This window comes from Lonchura striata, chromosome 5, assembly GCF_046129695.1.
Source record: "Lonchura striata isolate bLonStr1 chromosome 5, bLonStr1.mat, whole genome shotgun sequence".
Classification (NCBI taxonomy): domain Eukaryota; kingdom Metazoa; phylum Chordata; class Aves; order Passeriformes; family Estrildidae; genus Lonchura; species Lonchura striata.
This window is the reverse complement of record NC_134607.1, coordinates 19,350,401-19,372,699: the sequence shown is the minus strand read 5'-3', so window position 1 is coordinate 19,372,699 and position 22,299 is coordinate 19,350,401. Positions and strand designations below refer to the sequence as shown.

At 37.7% G+C, this 22,299-nt stretch overlaps 1 protein-coding gene across 6 annotated transcripts in view; it reads left to right on the top strand.

Moving 5' to 3' along the window:
* IGF1 (insulin like growth factor 1) overlaps positions 1–22,299 on the top strand; it is a 55,784-nt gene that overhangs the window by 19,024 nt on the left and 14,461 nt on the right. For all 6 annotated transcript variants that reach the window (XM_021536352.3, XM_077783369.1, XM_077783366.1 and 3 more), the window contains one exon: positions 21,018–21,199. In XM_021536352.3, coding sequence (XP_021392027.1) covers positions 21,018–21,199 — 182 coding nt within the window. The remainder of the gene's footprint in view (positions 1–21,017; positions 21,200–22,299) is intronic.

The following is a 22,299-nucleotide window of genomic DNA, read 5'->3' as shown; positions in this document are numbered from 1 at the left end:
CATGTTAAGGTGAAACTTCTTGTGTTTCAGTTTATGGCCTTTGCTCCTCGTGTTCTTGCTGGGCACCATTTAAATCAGTCTGGCACCATTCTCTTGGCACCCACCTCTGAGGTATTTTATAGACATTAATGAGATCCCCTCTCAGTCTTCTCTAGAGTAAACAGACCCAGTTCCCAAAGTGTCTCATAAGAGAGATGCTCCAGATCCTGCATCATCTTTGTCACCCTTCACTGCACCCTCTCCTGCATCTCCTCATCGCTCTTGTGCTGAGGAGCTCAGAAGCAGGCACAGCACTCCAGATGTGTCTCACCAGGGCCAAGTAGAGAGGGAAGTTCTGCTCCCTTGACCTGCTGGCCACACTCTTCCCAATGTACCCCAGGGTACCATTGGCCCTCCTGGCTGCAAGGGCACACTGCCAGCTCAGAATTTCCTTCTAAACTTTCAACAATTTCCTGTCTTCTGTAGTGACATGAATTAGGCTTATCCATACAGGTAGTCAGTTGAAACTGCCAACTGGATGAGCATCTATTCAAGCGATTTTATTATGCGCTTAGCAAAGACCACTAGTGCATTTCTCAACAGTCACCATAAAAATTCAATATTTTTCACACACCAAGTGTCATTTGTAATGAACAATAATCTACTAAATAAAAAGCCACTTGGTATGTCAGCTGGTTTCCTTCCTCCTTTTTCCATTCTGCATCATGATATTGTACACAGCTTGGAAACTGGTGGCTCTGAAAAAACTAAGCAGATAAATATGATATTTTGGTCAAGTCTGTCTTAACTAGCCTCATTTTTTTTTTTTTTTCCAAACAAAGGAATTGATAAGCTATCATTGCCAAAATGCCAGTATAGGTTGATAATATCTTGCTGAATTTTTCATTTTGGTGTTTCCCTATAGTCTCAGGAGATAGAGAGATGGCTTGGAAAACTAAAACTTACTTTGTATCAAAAGTAGATTGTTTTCTTCCTGGAACAACTACAACCATGGAAAACTGAAACATGCAGCTGAAATCTGAAAATCCCATTGTTTCTCATTTTGAGCCAGTACTAAAATTTCACTTTTCCTTTGAAGCGCCTTTACCTCTGAAGTTTGTAGTATATCTTCATGCTAAGTTAAAAGCAAAGTCATAACACTGTCATGAATGTCTGCTTTAAATTCTTTCTAGTCACATTCAAGCTATACTAATTTACCTGATGGCTGCTTGATTTCAGTTTAGCCAGTGAGAAAGCAAACAATCCAATGACCTCAAGTTCACTGAGATTGCTGGAAAATGAAAACAAGAGTTTTGGAAGGCCAGTGCTTCAACACATAAAGAAATATATTGAATACTTCAAAAGATATAAAATTCTTAGAACTGTTGGACAGGCTTCTGTGTGTGAACTTTCCTGTCCAAGTGGCATTGCTAAATACCATGGCACCAATCAGAGGGCTGACATCATGAGTTGTGTAACTCATAACTATAGCAATGTCACTTCTTAAAATGCGTTCTATGTGCATTCAGCTTCTTAAAATCTCAGCTGTGTCAGCTATTAAATAAAGTACAGTTCAGGAGATTTATTTTGAAATATGAGCTCTTTGTATTTTGTATAAAGGAAACAGAAAATATAAAGCTTGTTAAGCCAATGTTAACACTGGAAGTTTGGATTCAGACAACAGACGCAGTAAGAACAGGTTTCATCACCAATCTAATTCACAATAAAATAGTCTAGTAAGAGCTAATCATGATCATTTTAATGTACAGCAATACACCTGGGCTTTTACATTACAAATGGGCCAAAATGCACCAAAATATTAAAAAAAAAAAAAAATCAAAACCATAGCACACCTGAATTGCTGAGTAAATGGTGCAGGTATCAGCCCAAATGAACTAAATACAGGTTTGGTTCAACAACTACAAGCAATGGAGAACAACATGTAACAGAAATTAGGAATGTAATCCTCCTCTCCTTTATCTCAACCCTAAGTGCCCTTCCAGAGAAACATTATCCTCTCACTGGAAGAACAGAAATTGCCTTGTTCCCGTGAGCTGCAGAAATTCCAAAGTAGCTGCTCTGCAGGACAATAGCAAAGCCCTGACCAAGAATAGTCTTTCTTCCCTGGTGATAAACAGATCTCGGCATTGCCAGGTACTAGTAAAGGGAATGACACATACCCCTTGCCTCTGGTGACACATGGTATGGAGTAGCTGGTGTTATCTATTATCCGTCCTTTGGAATATCAGTATGTTGGAGCTATAAACCAGAGGAACTAATATCGGTCTGATTGTGCCTTTCTGTGATCACAATCAGCAGCAGTGGTGTGATGTAGCCCTTGCCCTCCTGATAATCCATCAAGGAGAACACTAGCACTGTCTTTATGATGCATAAAAATGTGAAGTAAAATCTCACTGTGCCTCTTAAGCTGGCCTGTACTCGGCAAGATGCGAGTCGGTGCTTTCAGAAGATAAGAGATGTGCTCCATGCAACATCATTATCTTGGTTAGACAGTACTACAGCTTATTTGGCAAAGATAAAAATACCTGAATTTCTCTGGTAACCAGACCACCATTTTGCCTTTCAACACCGGGTAAATTATATTATTATAAATGCTACTTACAGTGCACAAGACTTCTGGACACAAATTACTTACAGAATAAAACCCACAGTGACTAGAGTGATGTGCTGCATAAGATGATCTTGTTGTTAGCCAATTCCTCAAATGTACAGAAAACTTAATTATAAATTTTGCAACCATAAAGAAGAAATTATGAGATGTTGAAATGAAGGAGTCCGGCAGTATGCAATTATGACTAGCACAGTCCCTTTCTGTGCATTCCAAGTATCCAGAAATTAGACTTTCTAATATGAGAAGATTAATTGGTGTAAACCATCTACCACCTTCTATATTTCAGAGAACAGACAAAGTGTTTCTTTAGATAGAAAATAGATAAAGAGTAAGCAGCTGGGAAGACCAGGACTATTTCTGGCTATGGGATTAAATGGTTTACATAACCTTGAACCAACTAATTTTATCTGTATTTTTGTCTAACTTTCACCACATGTGAAAATGAGGCAACAATGTTTATTCACCTTTTAAAACTGCTTTTGAAATCCCCTGAATCAGGTAACAATCGAGGTCCAGCAAAATACTACTTTTTAGCAGCACATCCACATATAACCTAAATACTACAAGGGTTAAAGTTTTAAGCTAAGTGTCACATTGCAGTACTGATGATAAATTATAGGTAATAGCCTATCAAACTTAGGAAGACAGTTCAGTAAATACAAAAAAAAATAGATCTGTTTACATAAGGGATACAAATTGGCTACTACTTTCAGTCTAGAAGTTAATATATGCCATATTACTGCAGAGAATCCTGCAAACCCTTTTAAACAACGTTATAACAGTTTACATAAAACTTAATGGCAAGTTAAGTAGATCACCCCAGCAGGCCCTCTGCTTACTGCAGGAATATGGCACAGAGTTCATAGGTTACTTGAGACTCATTCTCCCAGCCAAACGAGTCAAACAATAACACTTTTAGGCACTGAAACACTTTTCCTCAGTTTTCAGCAGAAGCAGATGTGGGGCTGACTACACAATGAGAAAAAGGAATACTTTGAAAAGAAAACTACAGCAAAAACACAAGCTGAGTTTGCAGTTAATCCATGATCATCCTTGCCTTTCACCTTGATGTTAACTTTCTAATATTACCCTCCGCATCTGAAGATCAGTGCAAAGCTTCAATAACTTGAAGGAAGCTCATTTTTTCATGTTTGCATCAGATTCAATCTTCATTTTACTTTGGGGTGTAAGTTCTGAGTCATCATCATTTAATTTTCTCCAAGTCTCCAGCTCGTGTTTTCTGTTTTTCTTCCTGGATGTGTCATAACAACTGAATTGTACCACCCCAGTAAAATGTTGAAGTCTAGAACACATCTGTCAGCAACAAAATACTGTGCTCTCACTCTAATTCCCCACACATTCCACTTTTCACACTTCCTTCGCATCCTCTAAATAAAGTGCTAGAGCCTAGTAAGCAATTTCTTTTATTTTCCACAACATTCTGCCAATAAATCAAAAGAACTACCTCAGAGAAGAGAACACTTGCCTTCCATGCTCTTTTCCTATGCCCATTTCTCTTAGTATTCGCATGAGGTTAATTCTCTTAAGTCAGTGACTTCCCTGTAGTTAGGATATCTGTCAGTTCTGGATCAATACTGTGCTGATGAGCTGTGAAGTCATTATTTTTCAGAATTGCTAAATAATTTTGACTTGGAAAAATCACTTGAGAAAATTTTTACTGTTTCAAATTTAATAGAAATTCTTTTCAAAAGTTTCCAGGATTCTTAATGTAGAAACAATAGGAAAAAAAGTCTTAGTCTGAGCTTTGAGATATCCATCATGAATTTAAAGGAGTCAATACTCTAGTATATTTATTTTAAAAACATTCATTATACAACAGAATTACATCAAGGAGAAAAGAAGGTGAGAATTAGGAATAAGAGAAAGGTGCTACAAAAAAGGCAGAAAAACCTCATCTAGAAAGAGATGACAACAAAAAAATCAGAACAAAATGTAATTTAAGACAGAGGAGCCTTTAAAAGTTGCTAACAAAGTTCTGTGTTTGGCAGCTACCTTACCTGAACTAGGACTTTGACTCCTTTGAGGGTGAATCATGTTTGAACCAGGTTTCAAGGACAGTTCTGCTCTCACAAATGTGCAGCACATGCAGCCTTGTCACATTTTCCTTACCAGGTCTGGGTTGGGCAGTGATTGCCCTGTGTAGTAGCCATTGCACATCAGTGGACAGATACATAAATATCGATTTTGCAGCCCTGGATCGTACAGACTGTGAAGCATCTCTACAGATACACCTGCACCAATCCACCTGACCACAAAGCAGCCACACCTTGTTTAACTTCAGTACCAGTATGATTCCAAGAAAAAAATGTTTTTAAGAGAAAATCACGTCAGTGCTCAGATGGGGAAATGTCAATATCAGACAGCAGGTTCACCTATGGCAGCAGCCACAAATGATAGCAGCCACTCTAAACAGCATGAAAGTTGCTATATGACAATTCCTTGAAATTATCATGAGGGGAGTATAACAAGAAAAGCTGCTGAACCAAACTAATTTTCAGGAGGGTTGGAACTAGATGATCTTTAAGGTCCCTTCCAACCTGAACCATGAATCCTTTTTGCCTCTTCCCCAGATCTCACCCCTTCCCATGGTGGAAGCACAAAAGTTACTCAGTAAAACAGGCCTACACTTCAGGGAAGAGGGGGTTGTATTTCAAAAGGGGCAAAATCATATAGCTTCCAATCTTACTGTCAGAAATGACTCAATGGGTTTAGCTGCACCTTTTCCTTTCCAACTTCTCTACAAGAGGAAAACAAAACACCACATGAACCTATAGAATATGCACAATTCACAAAACCAGAAATCCAGACAGTTAAGTTATAACAGCATTAAGGCTGAGATTAAAATTAGCAAATGTCAGGCAATCTGGAGATGAGGCATCATTACCTGCTCCAACAATTAGTGGCAATATTACCATGCCAAACAATCGGAATTTTTGTGTATGATTACCAAACTTTGTGTTCTGTTTCTCAGTTAACGATAGTGGATATTTAGTTTGCTTTTCAAACACTTACATGCACTTTGTGTAGTAAATCAGGCTGAATTGCTCTTTGGGGATTGGGCTGCCCCCCACTGACTCCAGTTTAAGCTATAGCAGATGCCATATAGCCCATCCAGAAGACCTAACTCTTCACCTTTCTTTTTCTACATCCACTAAATACAACTTAATATAATTGTGCCAGAGCAATGAAACAATAATGAATGAATTGTCCATGAAGAACTCCGGAGAGTTTTCAGCAATTTCTGAAAGGAAATGAGTCAAAATGAATCTGAGCTAGATGCAGGATATGGTATAATAATATCTGTTTTCTTTTGATTAAAAGGAAATAACAAGTGTCCTGTCACTGATACTTTCTCTTGATCCAGTATGGTGTCTAATGTGAAAGTTTAAAATGTGAAATGATAAATTAAAAGTGTCTGTTCTATTAGGGAGCAAGTACTCAATAACTACTACCAACTTCAACACAAAAATTAGACAATATTTTGACTTATTAAAGACTACATTTTTAGCAGTTTTACAGCATATCACTTTGAAAGACCTTGTGGATACTTGCCAGATGTGATATAGTGGTAGAGGAACTCCACAGCAAAAAGCTTATTTATCCTTAGATCACCCCACTCTGTTCCTCTCCAACCAGAGAAATTATTTCAGAATTTCCTAATGATCTTGCAAGATAAACATTGAAAATTAGTAGAGCTAGAAATCACTACATTAAAAGGAGCATTATATTCTTTGAATCTAGTGCTAAGAACATAAACCTTTTCTAAGTCCTACTTATCAGTGCAGTGACATCATCCTGGAGTAGGAGAAAGATAATCTTCCTTGTTGCTGCTTTATTGAAGAATGGCAAGGAGTCCTGACAAATGTGTGCCCATCGTGCACACACATTTAAATGCAACCAGCACTGAACAGTCTTTTACATAGGATGGAACACGCTGTGCATATTAAAGCCCATGTGCTGCTTTCTTTATTTCTGGCATCCTTTCTCCCTACAACACAGGAACATGTTGCAAGCATTTTTTCAGTGCTTTGTCTCTGCTTTTTGCCTTTTCCAGTGCTGCTTCTCTGCTCTTTGCCTTCCCTTCACCAGCTGTCACTCCAGTGACATTTCCCAAGCATGAAGCTGACATAGAGCAGGGCAGAGCTTGAGTGCTGAAGCTGAGAAAAACAGTAGCAGTGTTTTAAAATATCAACACAACTCAGTGTTTTGGGAACAATTTTCAATATTGTTACTTGAATAGACGTTGTTTGCTACACAGCCACTCACGCTGAGGAGAATTCAGTTATTTTAGAAAATTAAAAGGTTGCTGAGCTATAGCACAGAACTATTGTCAGTTTTCAGGTTTTTCTGCCATAATACTTCACTTAAACTAGACATTAAAAAAGCCTAATCTGTGTAATGCAAAGAAATTTCTGTACAGAAATTTAGGAAAACTATTACTATTACTGTTGTGAATAAGAGGACAGATAAGAGAGAACAGGATGGATATTTGAGAAGTGTTTTGCTTCCTGATTTACACATCTTCTCTACCAACTTAGTTTTCAAATTTCAGAGCTGTATTTACAGGCCAAAATGACCTGAAATTCTAGTCTAAGAAGGTCAAGAATAGTTATCACATGGGCATGCCTTCTTTCAACAGTTAAGCTTTCTTCTAATTTTCTAGCTCTTTTCTGTTATCTGACCTACTGGAGTCCAAGATACAAAGATTGACAGGAAAGACTACTGCAAAATGCAGAGTTAGCACAAGCATTTTCCTCAACCTATCCCCAGTTTCAGTCCCCAGTACTGAAATTTAAACAACTCCTATACTGCAAAAGTAGAAAGACATGTCCATACAGTTTTCAGTAGTCTCCAACTATCTTACCTAATTTTAGGAAACATTCAAGGCAAGATTTCCATTTTATCAGCTGGCTTGATTATGGCATTTGTTGTTCTCTTGAGTTCTCTTTAGGCTGAACAGGGAGCAAATCTTAACTTCACTTTGTTCAGAAATAGTTCTGTAGTGTTTCTGCTCTTCCCACCTTATGTGGTAAGAAGGAGAGAAAATTATCACAGGTCAGTCTGGCACTGCTCATGAGGTGGCAATGTTACAATAAACAGCAGCAATTTCTGTGAAGGGAAGACACAGGAACTTGTTATGTCCTTAAATGCAGGCAAGCCCTTGCACTGCACTGTGTTTCCACTGCTCTGACTTGTAGGTGCTGCCACACTGCTAAGCTAGTGTGAAGGAGCCCTCTAGTGTGAATAAGAAATGGACCTACAGCCCATATTTGCATACAAATAACACAGGAGAACAACGACTGGGAACAATGTCACTGCCAGTCTTCAGGCATCTCAACAGCACACATTGCCCAGGAAGATTCAGCAATTAAAAACCCTCCTGGATCTCAACCCTGAAGTCAAACAAAAAAGCAAACATATATGTCATAATGTGTGACTGACCATAAAGACAGTCTTAATTGAAAAAAGGACCCAAAACCTTGAGAATAATGTAAAAATAAACTGCAGCACTTGTCAGATAAATATTTTGTTTAAGTTTTTCAATAGACCTTTACCTTCAGAACAATTGATACGAACAATTGAAAAGAAAGAAAGCCTTTTTTAAAACTTCATGTACTAGGAATAAAAATTATCAGTTATCACAGAATCATTCAAACCTTCCAGAGACATAGCCAGCTAGCACTATAATATAACCATATCCAGGAGATTCCAGTGCTCAGATCTATTTGCAAGTGGTAGTATGGCAAAAGATCACAGCCATGCAAGTAGAGAGAGACAGACACAAAGAGAGAAAGATACTCAGTCCCACACAGGTCCATAATATGCTGCTATTTCTGCAGAAAACCTTTTGGTTTATGATTTGTATCACTAAGATTAGAGGCAAAAAAAACCAGCAAGGGTGTTGTTTATTGCCACCATTTCTAAATGAGACATACATTAAGTGTATCTGGTTTAAAGCAATATTGTTCTGAAACTGCATAGAAAAAACCATATGCACTAATTTATTTGTTGTGGGTTTTGTCTTTAGAGTGATCACAGTTGATTGCATAGCAGTTTTATGATGCTGAATGGAAAGTCAAAATAACTATGAAGTTTAAATTGATAGCAATGTATCTAATGCCCTGCTGTCTAACTGCTAGAGGGATAAACAAAGAACACCTAGAATTCTGAAATGGGCTTCGGAAGTTCATTAGAAAAGTTATGAAATGGTATCAGAAGAAGTCAAGAAAGAATACATGAAAGACATAAGCAACTAACAGATGATGAGAAATTGCAAATAATTAAGCCAAATCACAAGATATTCAGTTTAGGTAATCATTTAGAAACAAATAAGGGAAAATTCAGACCCATTTTAGACAAGAAGAATTGTGGAAATTACTTCATTGTACTTCCATTTAGTATTTTATCCTGGCTGCAGACATGAAACTTTTCAAATTTCACGAATGGGGAAAATGAGTGAAGAGCCACACTCACTAAACTTGCTGTACTTCTCACTTCTGGAGAGGCTGCACAGCCTCCTTGGGTTATTTTGCCACCTCCTTTTCTGGCAAGCAATGAGGAGTTTAGAGGAATTTAGAAGAAAAAAACAAAGGAAAAAATTAATCCAACTTTCCCAAACCACAGAAAATTCAATTTAATTTGTGATACATTTTGCCCAAATTTTCAGTGAGAGCAATGGTCATACTTTATCCAAAAAATCACTCTTGATGGAAAGAACTCTAAAAGATTTTGCTACAGAAGACCTAAAATAAAGAAATATTATATGCTGGCATCTATATTCTCACTAAAACTGTATAAATACTAATAGAACAGGAGGTTGCAAGTATTTTTTCATTTTTCAATGACATTTGAGTAGATAATGAAAAAGTTGATTTGGATATGTTATTAAATGAAAATCAACTGTACATCTAAAATATCTGAGAAATAATTTAACCTCACCTAGATATTCTCCAACTCCTTCAGTTGTACCCAATCAGATGGAAGAAGCAATGAAAAAATTGCAAGGATGCTGGTGTTTAGGTGGCTTTCTTGTGTGGAATCTTTGTTTTTTATGCTATTTGATTCAATTTATCTATATCAGTACCAAATTTAATTGTAGGATTAACTACAATTAACTACTTAAGGCTAGTTATTTATGATCTTATTAAGACAAATTCTGGGTACCAACAGGGTATGTCTCAACATCCTTTTCATTTGTACCTTGTAACTCTAAATTGGAACACTGGGTTCTTAATCTCAAATACAGCTAAGTAACTTGTAACCTCATAATTAAATATCTAAAGACCCACACCAAAGATATTAATACTGATGTCTACGTCCAAGACAAACCCAAAATCTCTGCTTTCAGGAGATCAAGAGATTTCTTCAAAGTCCTCCAGGCTTTGAGATTTATTAGCATGTAAAGGAATAAAAAATGAGTGACAGGTGTTGAAGACCTGAGAATTAAAAAGGGCTGTGATTTTTAATAACCAACAAGAGATCCTTTAGAAATGCACTTTATAGGAATTACTTGGTTCTACTTTTTCATTTGCTCTGACACCATGTAAGCCCTCCACTGGCCAATGATGCCTAAGAAAAGTATTTTTTCCACACTACTTTTTTTTTTCTTTTTTTTTTTTTAATAACCACCATAGATCCTGAGCAGGACTAGGCTCAGACTGACAAAGTGGAGGATATGAAAAACACTGGCCCAGCACTGGGAAGAATGATTTTGCAGACAAAGAACATCTAACAGGATTTACAGAGTCACCATTAAGCTTACACATTATGGCACTTATAAGAATACTTATTCATCCTACTGATTTTCTGCTGAACTGGATTCACTTGTTTAAATAATTTTGGATGTTGTGGCTGAAAAAAAGGCAGTGAGTACCTAAAATTTAAAGGCCAGATCAACATTTTAAAGTTTATAGTATTCCCACATGACCCAGAGAAGAAGCCTAGTGAAGCAAAAGGAAAACAGGATTGCAAAATAAGAGAACTCATTCAAAAACATCTTTAACTGATGCAAAACTTTCAATCATTAATCAAACTTAAGTTGGAAATAAAATAATAAAAGAAAGTACTAATTCTTGTTACTTACAAAAACTTCTGTTTTAATGGAAATGAACTTTTAAAACCTTTGAACTATCCTTGAAAAGGCCGCTGAAACTTAGCAAGTGAGAACTGAAAAAAACTTCATTCGGCAACTACATTTCCTTTTAAGAAGCATGACCACAGAGGGCATTGTCAGCCCCATAAAAGAAGGATTGCATCCTCTTTGATTCATAAAACAGCTTTACTGCTTACAAGCACTTCTAATTTCAAGGATCCTACAGAAACTGTAGTTTTGATATTTAAGGTGTTATACTGGAACTAATTTCTCCCTGCACTATTCCAGTGTTCCCTTATAATCCCCCTGCATGTCTTCAGCAATAACAGGGTGAGCTTGAAGGACAAGGAGAGCAAGCGTATTTTCATCTGATATTCAGCACTCACTTATTTTCTTTATGTTTCTTTTACAAGAATTGATTTTCCAAGCTCCTACTTGCAAAACTAAATCACTAAAGGATGGAGCTACAACTGGGAGTGTGAGTGAAAGATTAATCTAACATAACCATATTTTAGCTAGTTTTAGTTCTGGTTTTGTTTCCAGCCACAATGCATTGTCCCTTTCTCATCCCAATGACCTCATCCTCACTCCCTAATGATTATGTACTCCTCTGGAAAGTTTCACTTTTCTTTTATCTCCTTTGACAAATTTAACAGGAGCATCATGACCTCAAATGAATGTTTCATTTCAAGATTATATTTTTACATGTCCAACTGACTCAAAAATATGGTTAAAGGAAGACAGGTATATAGTTAAAGCCTGCTGCTTATGTTGATGTAGATTCAGTTCCTGGCACTGACACAGCCTTCTCTTGTGCAAATAATTGATAGATTCCATGAGTATTACTCAAATTAAGTTCTTATCTTTCTCTGCAAAGAGCTCTTGTAATTTAGGATACAGTACTGTTTAGCATCAGAGAAGATAAAAGAACCTGGCTCTTAATCTTTCTGTCTTAATTTCACTTCTGAATGTAGTGGTTAATTTGTACTTTCTAATCAAGAATCTTGCAAGTCCACTGTCACAAGTAAAAGCATCCCTATATGGCAAAAAATAGCAGACAATAAAAAAAATATTTTTGAGGGAAATTATTCACATCTGAAATGCTGGCTGTAAGAACACTACATGCTGGACTTTTACCAAAAGCATTAAGTCATCTGACCACGCTTAAGTAACTTCTGGAATAATTAATGCCATTGTACAGAAAGGTTCAATAACTGAAATTCTAGAGAAAATTCAGGCCTTCATAGGTACAAAACTGAATCTTCTTCATTCCCTAGGCTCTGTTGCTGCATCGTTGTACAAGGTTGGACACTTTTCAGTGGCAAAGCACTTGGCAATGATGTGAGATCCTATTAGACAGAGCTTAGAGCACATTAGAGCAAACCCATTAAAGCTGATGGTGTCAGTGAGGAGTGAGCCAGGCCCTTACTGGCCTTACCTTCTTTTCCCCTCCTACTTTCTCTTCTATTGCCACACCATCAGAGCCATTGAGGTTGGAAAAGATCTTCAAGATCATTCAGTCCAGCCTTTGACTGAATACCACCTTGATTACTAAACCATGTCACAAAGTGCCTACAGGTTTTTTCAACACTTCCAGGGGTGGTGACTCTACCGTCCCCTGATCAGCCTGTTCTAACACTTGGCCACCTGTGGAGTTGCGTTATTTGGATGTTTTATTATCCCTGTATTATGTATTGGTTTATTCCTTTGTACCCCCGTGTGCAACTTGGTTTATCCCCAGTTTTCCCGCCTTGTCCTCCCTTCCCGCCTTCCCAGTATCTATCCATCACCCTGAAAGAGGCATTTTACCCCCCCCCGGGTGCCTTGTCTATCACTCGGTGCCCCTTCCCATCCATCCAGAAGCTTCTACTCAGGGCACCGGGTGATTGGGCGAGGACCTGGGGCTCCCCCCATATCCTTCCCCCATTGGACCCCACCATATCCCCCCATCCCGGAGCCACCCCCTATCCCTATCCCCATTGGTCGTTGGATACCCCTCCCTTACAGTTTATAAGCCAGTGCAAGCACCTTGTGCTTGTTCCTGTTGGCTGGCACCGTTCTAGGATATTTGGCCCCGTTGGGCTACAATAAACTCGGACTTAGCCCCCAGCAGGATCCGCTCTTCATTTACCACCGCGAGGCTTGCCAGCGCTGCCCGGAACCCACAAAGGCACTCTCCAAACCCCAGCTGGGAGCGGCGGAGGGTGCCTCCATCGCCCACTCTCGCCCCAGAGAAGAGCTAGCCGGGGCTGAGACAAAGGGAACCGGGGCGGGAGCGCGGCAGCCACCCTATTAGTGAAGAAAGTTTTCCTGACATCCCACCTGAACCTCCCTTGGCACTACTTGAGGCCATTTCCCCTTTTCCTATCACTTTTTACTTGAAAGAGGCAAAAATCAACCAACACCCATCTCACGACAGCCTCACTATAGGCAGTTGTACAGAGTTAAAAAGGTCCCCCCCTGAGTCGCCTTTTCTCCAGGCTAAACATTCCCAGCTATCTCCTTCAGCTGCTCCTTATCTGTTCCAGACCCTTCCCCAGCTCCGTGCCCTTCTCTGGACACCCCCTCAATGTCTTTCTTGTAGTGATGGCCCCAAACTGAGCCCAGCACGCCAAGTGTGACCTCACCTGAGCCAGGACCAGAAGGACCATCACTGCCCTGGTCCTGCTGGCCACACAATTGCTGACACAAGCCAGGATGTCACCGGCCTTCTTGGCCACCTGGGCCCACTGCCAGCTGTCAACCAGCTCTTGTTTCAAATAAGGGAATGAAAATTGTCTGACTCTCTGGTAGGTGATATTGGCCAGTGCCCATCTACTTAATCCTCCTGTAAGCACTATTCTGTTGAAATAAAAAATGCAATTGTAATGTGTGCCAATATGTGCACTCCTGGACAATGGGAAATGTATTAGATGGGACTTGGAATAGCCATTCCCACCTTCTGCCTCTAATCAGATGATGATGCCAAAATGCAAAAGCAAGAGTAAATAGCAAATGTTTGGCACTTGCTATTTTCTTTCATTTCTCAGCGTACAGCTAAAAATTGTGATTACAAAGTGCAAAGCAATGTACTGCATGTTATGTGGTCACTGGCATAAACCACATATCAGTCATTCTGCTTCACATTGTAAATCAGTATCCTCTTCTTCCTGCTTCCTTCAAGAAATCTCATCACATCCATTCCCTGCAATCTCTTTAGATGCCACTAAGACAATATTTACCTTTTGAACTTTAACGTTGGAAGAAAAAGCAAGTGTTCAATATCAGCATATTGAAAAGCCCACTAAGGACAGTGGAAATATTTCTACTGATTTTAGCAGACCTTGGATCAGGTTATATATAAGTAAATTCTGGCATCTGTTTCATCAAGACATAATCCTGACTGCAGTAAAATATTTACCAGTGACTTCAGCAATGCTACAATTTCACCCAGTCATAGGGTTTCATTGTTATTAGTTTGGTAAGCCAAATAAAATGCAGTTTTACATTGGCTTGGGATAAGAAGGATATTAAAGGTTCTACCATGACTGTTCCTACCTCCACCACACACAAGGGTAAGCAGCAATTATTTCCTGTGGGAGGTGTATAAGAAGGGCAGAGGATATATTTTCATTATGGATGGATGTCTGTATTGTCATTGCCCTCCTCAATGCACTTTAAGGGGCAATATTCAGATGTAGCAATGACCTACTGGCTCCTAATTATCTTGTCCTAAACCCTGATCAACCTGGCTATTCTTGCAATAGTGAATTTCTCTTCAGCAAAGCATTTCCCTTGCCAAAGTATATATATTTTTGGCAGCATCTGGCACTTTCCAGCCCTGGAATCTGATGTAGGCTTGTGAATTGTGCTAGGTCTGCAAGGTTTTCACCCTATAGAGTATTGATTTGGTGTAAAATAAGATATCATATTGTTTCCCATTCTTTTTCCATTTTTTTTTTTCCCTCAAAAATATCTAAACACTGAAATTCCCACTCCATATCCCAGCACAACACTCAAAGATATAGTGCTTTCTCTTCACACATTGTAAATAGCTTGGGAAATAATGTGTGAAGCATAATGGCTCTATCACATGCTTAATACACTTGATGGCCTCCAAAACAACTATTTCATAGCAAGAGCAGAGTACAGCACTCCTGTATGTGAGCGGAAAATGTTACAAGTGCTGTACTTTGGAAATATGTTTAGGGGAAGAGAACTCCTTCCCAATTCTACAATGAAGGGGGAAAAATGTTTCTGAAAAGATATTTCTGTAAGAAAAAAAATATTTAACTATGGCATGGACTAAATAAACACAGTCATGCAAATTACAAATTAAGATCTGGAAAAAAGCTACGCTTGTCTCACTGACTTTAAGGAAGTGAAATAGTTCTTTTATTCTGCATTTGAAATATCAAAGAGCTATCTTCTTTTCAAAAGGTGAAGCTTATAAAACTCATTTATTCAGGCAAAACATTCTGTGAAATCCTGATAGATTTCTCTTATAGATCAACACTGAGTGTCCCTATTTTCCCAGTCTTACTTGCTAGGATTTCAGAGCAAGGAGAAAACATCTTGCATTGGACTCAGTAGTTAATACAATCCAGAATTCCACAAAGCAATAGCTGTAGTACAATATCTCAATATTCACAAATGCAGATGCTTTCATAAAGATTTTGCTTGTGCATACTGATAAAGCTTATCCTCTATTCTCATGCATATTAAATTAGATTTCAGAGCTAGGGCATCCATTCATTGAGCATTTATAAATGCTAATATATGCTCATTTTGATGAATACAAACAAAAATCAGTCTAAGCATAATAATTTTTTTGCATTAACAAAACATTGAAGGAAAGTGGAAACTAAATATTAAATATTGTCACTTCAAAATGCATGCAACTTATTTACATGAAAATCAGATTGCCTACTTTGCACATTTAAACCTTGAGGTATTTCTGGTAAGGGACTTCACAACGATCCCCAAGATTTGTTGTTTGTTTGTTTATTAGCTTGTTTGTTTAACACTTCATAGAAGTATTAAAACCCAGGCATTTCCTGCTGATTGAACATTGACTCATAATTTTTCAAATACAGATGAGAAATACCAGAGCACCCTCAAGAAGTATTACCATTATAACACTAAACCATTTGTTCAAGATTACAAGGAGATGAAAAGTGATATCAATAGTCTCTTATTTTGCATATGAAGGCATTTATAATGCCAAAAATAGACAGTACTAGACTAACATACAGAATGTAGTAAAAGAGGTACAGAGATTCACATAATTCACAGAATTACTAGGTTGAAAGAGACCTTAAAGATCATCAAGTGCAACCAGTGCCGTAACACCTCAACTAAATATAATTAAACAGCACACTGGCTGGCATGTTCTTTAGAACAATTTGTCATATTTAATTGTTAATTTGGAAATGAAAGAACAGTTTTGTATTCCACCAGGTGCATACATTCTCTGATTTAGGACAAAAAAATTTTAATTTCATTCATTTTCCTTGAATTCAATTTCCTAAAAGGAGCTGGGCATGTATGCTAAGACTAGATCAATTAGCTTTATCTGTAGTTGATGAAAGAGCACTGTTTCCTTCAGAGGACAAGAATAAATTTAATTCTAAGCAAAGCATTCAATACAGGAAAAACTCCCTCTCAATACAACCTGCTTGTTGATTTCACTGTCTTAAACTGGATCCCTAGTTTTCAGAGACCAAAGATGAGCAAGATGAATCTCAAACTCAACATCCCTAGCCTTCTAAGCCACCATAAGGCACATAGCACATGCAACTCAAAACCTCTCCAACCACCAGCTCCCAGTTTGGATCTAGCACACAGGATGTTCTTGTTCAATTCAATTCTGCAATACAGCACCACAAACTCTCAGTCCATTGTTCAGGCCACAGGAAAATCCTGTCTGACTGACCTGCTGCCTTACAGGATGCTCCCATACATCCTGATGCTGTAAGCTGCTGTCAGTGCTTCCAAATTGCACCTGAGCCCAATGTATTGATGGAAACATTTTGAGTTTCTTGCTACAAGACTACAGCAGTCTAATAGGTCAATGGCCTTTCACCATACTTTAAAAGCTGCAGTTGCAGCTGAAGATTGACTCTGATACTAGATTAGGATTAAGTGCACTGTTTTTCAGATTTATGATGTATTTCTGAATTACAGTCTACATGGCACTCTTGAGTTCTACTGCTTGGCTAAAAAAGATGCAACAGCAAACACAGAGAGTCACATAAAAGTTCCAGGACACAACTCCAGTTCTTTCCTAGCGTCCTAGAGTAGATTAGTTTTCCATTTATCCTGGGCTATTTCTCTTGAAATTTCTGATTTTAATACTACAACAGCAGATTATGAGTCTACACAGAATGCCTAGACAACTTGACATTTGAAACTTCTGTAGTCCACCTATACCAGTTCTTCTCACACTGAAGCCACTGGTAGAGTAGAACCATTGGCAGCAGCAGGAAGATTTTTTGGAGGGATGAGGAACAGTAAGAAACCAAGTGTAAACAAGCCCTGCTGAATTACTCTACTGACTGTGCTGTTAGTGCAGAAGCCAGCTGTTTAACTATTGGAATCCTATACCTTGGACTGCTTTCAGGGGACATCACTGTGACTAGACCTTTTATCTTCTTGTCATGCACTGAAAGAGACTTCAACAGATTTGAAAAAGTAGATTAAATAAGAGCTAAATATTCTATTAAGTAAACTTTGACCTACATGATATGAAATTCTTTTGAGCTAGCCACTGACAAAAAAATGAAAGAAACCTCTAAGGAAATCAGCGTACATCAGCAAAAAGGAATGCCTAGGACTGTTGTATGTCCACAGGCAGCACTTTGAAGGTTGAGTAAATAGAAGGAACATTTGATAACAGCTGGAAGGCAGCACTCAAATTATGTCAGAAAGATGAGAAAACTATGTGGCTTCCCAGTATAGTAACACAGAAGGTGCAATCCATACTGAAGGCAATACTATTAAAACAAAAAATAAGGAGGAGAAATTACATTAAAAATGCAGAATCACTTGCCATTTATTTACCAGTATGGACTCTCATCTAGAAAGCAACTGAAGTGCTCACTTATAATAGTCCCTGCGTAGGAGAGCACTCAGGCATGTGCTCACTGTTTAATATGTGATTTAATCCAACACACCACATAGGAGCTTGAACATTTGCCTAGATCTAAGTGCATACTTTGTTAACTTGATGAACTGGGACCATCTGACCCTGCAGTCTTGCCAGAACAGATGGGCCAAACAGTGATAACATCTGTAGAAGTGGTGGTATCATCTTGTAATTCTTTGCCTCATCTTTCTCTGTGATAGCATCTTTGTATACTGCAGCACTTAAGAGGTCAGCAGAAATTTAAAATCTATCACTTTAAAATTACTTCAGCCATCAGATACTTCTCAATCATGATTGTGGATCATGATTACTGAAAAGGAATATTTCTTTCTGTTAATTTTCTCTCTCTGTTGTACAGCACTTTAGGCAATATCACTTTCTACGTCACACAAATTTTAAGTATACTTGATTGCTTCAGTCTTTTGAAAGCCTTGGGAAAACATTTTTTGAAATAAAAAAAATTGACTTCTCAATATTAACATTATCTTTATATAAAGGACGAGTATTTATTATGACATATGAAGCACAAATATTTGAGCCTACAAATAAGCTAATGTCATGTTTCATAGCTGAAATCATCACTGGTGTGATAGATATTTCATTCCTATCTTGTTACATGTCCCATATAAGCTTTTTAAAGAGCTATTAGATATTATATAATCCTTCATAAAATTATTATTCTGTAAGAAAAATACATAGATATCTCTGGTCTTGTTACTCTAAAAATAATTTTGAAGTACTCAGAGATTTTCACCAGAAAGATTCCATGATTCAGGATTTGTATTAACTATTTATACATATTTATGATAGCGTAGAAAAATGTTGCTACTGATTGCCAAATAAAGCAGGCAGCAGGAATAGGTTAGTAAAAGTACTTTATCAATTATATTTATAAATTATTACATTTGGACATTGAAGGGTAAAGTAACTTGAACAGAAGCTTTTCAGGTTTGATTGCTTATGAAAAATTGACAGACTGATAAAAGAAAGGGAAGGTTAACTTATCAGTTCTTGTACCTACAGTTCAGCTGGATCTGGACACCTGTATATCCAGGAATAGAATTTGCCCCTCCATGCTTTAAGTGGGAGCAAGACCAAATGTGGCACAGCTGTGGGTATACTGCTAAGTAATGACACTCCACACTTTATCAGGAGTGCTCTATTTAAAATGTATTAGGCTAAAACAACCAGATTGGCAAATTTCAGGAAAAATCTCCAAAGAAAAATTTGTATTTCATATTATAACTCAGTGAAGGAAAATAATCAGGGGGGCAAAAAAATCAAACCAAATTCCACATCTTAGTATTTGTAGTACTTTTCAGTTATACACATAAAACAACACACACAGACACAAACAAAAATATTACTGTAATCTACTCCTGGCTTGCTGTACTGCTTAGTCTCATGAAACAAGTAATTTAGCAGGCAATGTACAATATAGAGGCCTCCAGTGGATTGCAATATACTAAGTAAGCATGGGGTTTTTTGTTTAATTTATAGTCCATGGGGAAAAAAAAAAGACATTTAAAAAACCTGTTTCCTGGGTTTCAAAGCTCATAGGGATAGTTCTTAACTGGCTGAACTGCTGGCTAAAATGTGAGACACTGTACCACTAGAGGTCTTTTCATTTGCTAATATTCTAAGGCCTCAACGGTTCTTCATCAGGGGATACATGTTTTAATCACAGGGAACAGTAAATTGTAGTCCTATTTTTTCAAATTGACAACTGCAAGACAAACACAGGGATATCAACCTAGACTTTGCTGTATAAGCACTGGGGGCAATAGGCTTCCCATAGTAAAACTGAATATTCAACTTTTTTGATATCCTTACTTTAACTTGAGTAATTCTTAAAATGTAAACTCCTGCCAAACTCTGTGAATAACAGATTTTTGGTCTCAGTGATATAACTGAGAAGGAGAAGAGAAAAAAGAAAAGGCAAGAAAAGAAATTGGTAAAGCTGACAGAATTGAGTTACTTCATGTTTTGGCTCTTGGCACGCTTGTCTTTTTTTTTCCATATTTTTCATTTCTTAACCAATGTGGATCATTCTGTAAATGGAAACATTTAATGCTGAAAATGTCAAAACAAAACACTTAATCTTTTCAGAATTGTACTGTCTAAAATCAAATTCTATCAGAATTTTAAAATAGATGTAGTAAGCAAGCAACTACTTACTTTTTGTGAATTTACTGTTCCTTCATTTCTAGTTAGTCATAACAGGGCAACTGCACATCCAACTTGGCTGCATACAAACAATCCAAGGAAATAATGGGCTTTTAATCTCTGTGTAGGACAGCAGAGAATTCAGCAGTTACTAAGGAAATCATAAACCACAGGAGGAGAAAAGACAAAAATATAAGTGTGTAAGAGTTGTATGAATGAAAATGTTGGCCTTTACTGGAGCCGAGTGAAAAATACAAAATATTTGCCAATTAGGTATTCTCCATAGATGGCTGGTACAAATGCAAAGCACAGGAAAGCCATGCATATCAGTCCCATTTTTTACTTGTGCAAATCTATGGAATAGAAAAATCTTCCACTTCTATCTGTTCCATCAACCTTTCTATTCATCAGTTACTTTGTTCCTTCAATTCCTGCTTCCCACTTTTGAGCTTGCAGACCTTACAGCCTTTGCAGTGGTACACAGTATTTATTTCCCCTTTGCAACCCACTCTGACTTCACACAGTGCCTCGGTGTAGCCATTTTTTATTAGGTAATTCCTGTCTACAACACAGTTGTGATCTATGGTTTTTACACACCAGCTACCTCAGTTGGCTCAATCCATTTTCATACAAAATCTAAAAGGTAAATTTCTTTTGGAAGGTGTCCAAATGTCAGATTTCAGCTTCCTCCCTCTCAATTTTTGAGGCTAATGCAGTTCAAGAGAGTATTTTAATAATACTTTTCTAAGAAGGCATAGATTTGCTCAAATGCTTAAATAGTAACCACACGTAGAGAAAAAGCTGTCCATTTCCAGGAATATCTGGAAAGGAATATTCAGAGGTGTATCTGAGAATAGGATCTTAGAATAGATACACACAGGCAGCCTCTATAATGGTCACTGGTGATTCAGTTAACATAATACATCTTAATAATATGACTGCTCCTGAGGTCTTTGCATTTCCTTTCTAACCTAAAAACCTCCCCTTTGTGTTTTGAATAGGCAAGCCCACGGGGTATGGATCCAGCAGTAGACGCTTACACCACAAGGGAATAGTGGATGAATGCTGCTTCCAGAGCTGTGACCTGAGGAGGCTGGAGATGTACTGTGCTCCAATAAAGCCACCCAAATCCGCGCGCTCCGTTCGCGCCCAGCGCCACACCGACATGCCAAAAGCACAAAAGGTAGGGAAAAATTCCCAATGAAATCGGGAAAAATTCAGGCTGGGAAAAATTCCCAATGACCAACCAACAACCAAAGCACACCAACAAAAAAATAAAAGAACCAACCAAAAAAGCCCTTACGTATTTTAGGGAAGGAAAATTCTATCAAGGCTGGTAACACAGAAAACAATTGGTATGCTCTGCCTACTAGATTGAGTGAAACTTTGGAAAATGGTTGCCAAGGTGGGAAATAAGTGGGAAGTGGTGTGTTCCACCTCATCTATCAGAACACTGAATAAAACATGGAATTGCTATGCCAATAGCAATAGTAGCTGTGAAGTCTGATCCTGCCACAGGGTAGCAAGTACCCACATAGTCCAATCATAAACACCATTTAAGACTTCTTTCAAAAGAGAAACTAAACACTGAATGTTTAACAATTCATCTATCCAGAATCTCTTCACTCATCCTCCCCTTTTAGGTAGAGGTAGAGTGGGTGCTCAAGAAGGAAATAAGAAATTCTGCTATTCATTTTACATTTACATGAACAAATTCTTTTTCCTTCATTATTTTTGCCCCTTTTTTTATTTATCAGAACTAAATATAATGGGTAGTCACTGTAATCATTGCATACTTCATTTTAACTATTTAACATTCAATATTTATATTCTCCAAGCCACTTCCAATATTGATAAGTATTATTTATATAGTTGTAGAGTTCTGAGTATCCAGATTTTTGTTCCTCTGAAAACAGATATGCTGTACATATATGTATCAACAGAGCCCATAGTTCAGAAAACCCATCTTAGACTAGGCTACAGTGAAGCTCATGTTCAATTGTCTCTCCTGTTTGAGGTCTGAACATCTGTTTTATATATTATCTGTCTTTTGCTGTATGTCTCCCATGATTTATTTTATTACTGTTGACCCTGTCTGTCCTACACACATGTTGGCACCACTCCTGCAGTTATCTGAAAATTTTTGCTTACAAGACCTGGAACCCAAGATTTCTTAAGAAGTCAGGAAACCAGTGCTGTATATTAAAATCCTTAATATCAATTTTATGAAAAGAACTATTGTAATCTTTCCAGCATCTGTTCTTTTCCATAAGTCAATTCATA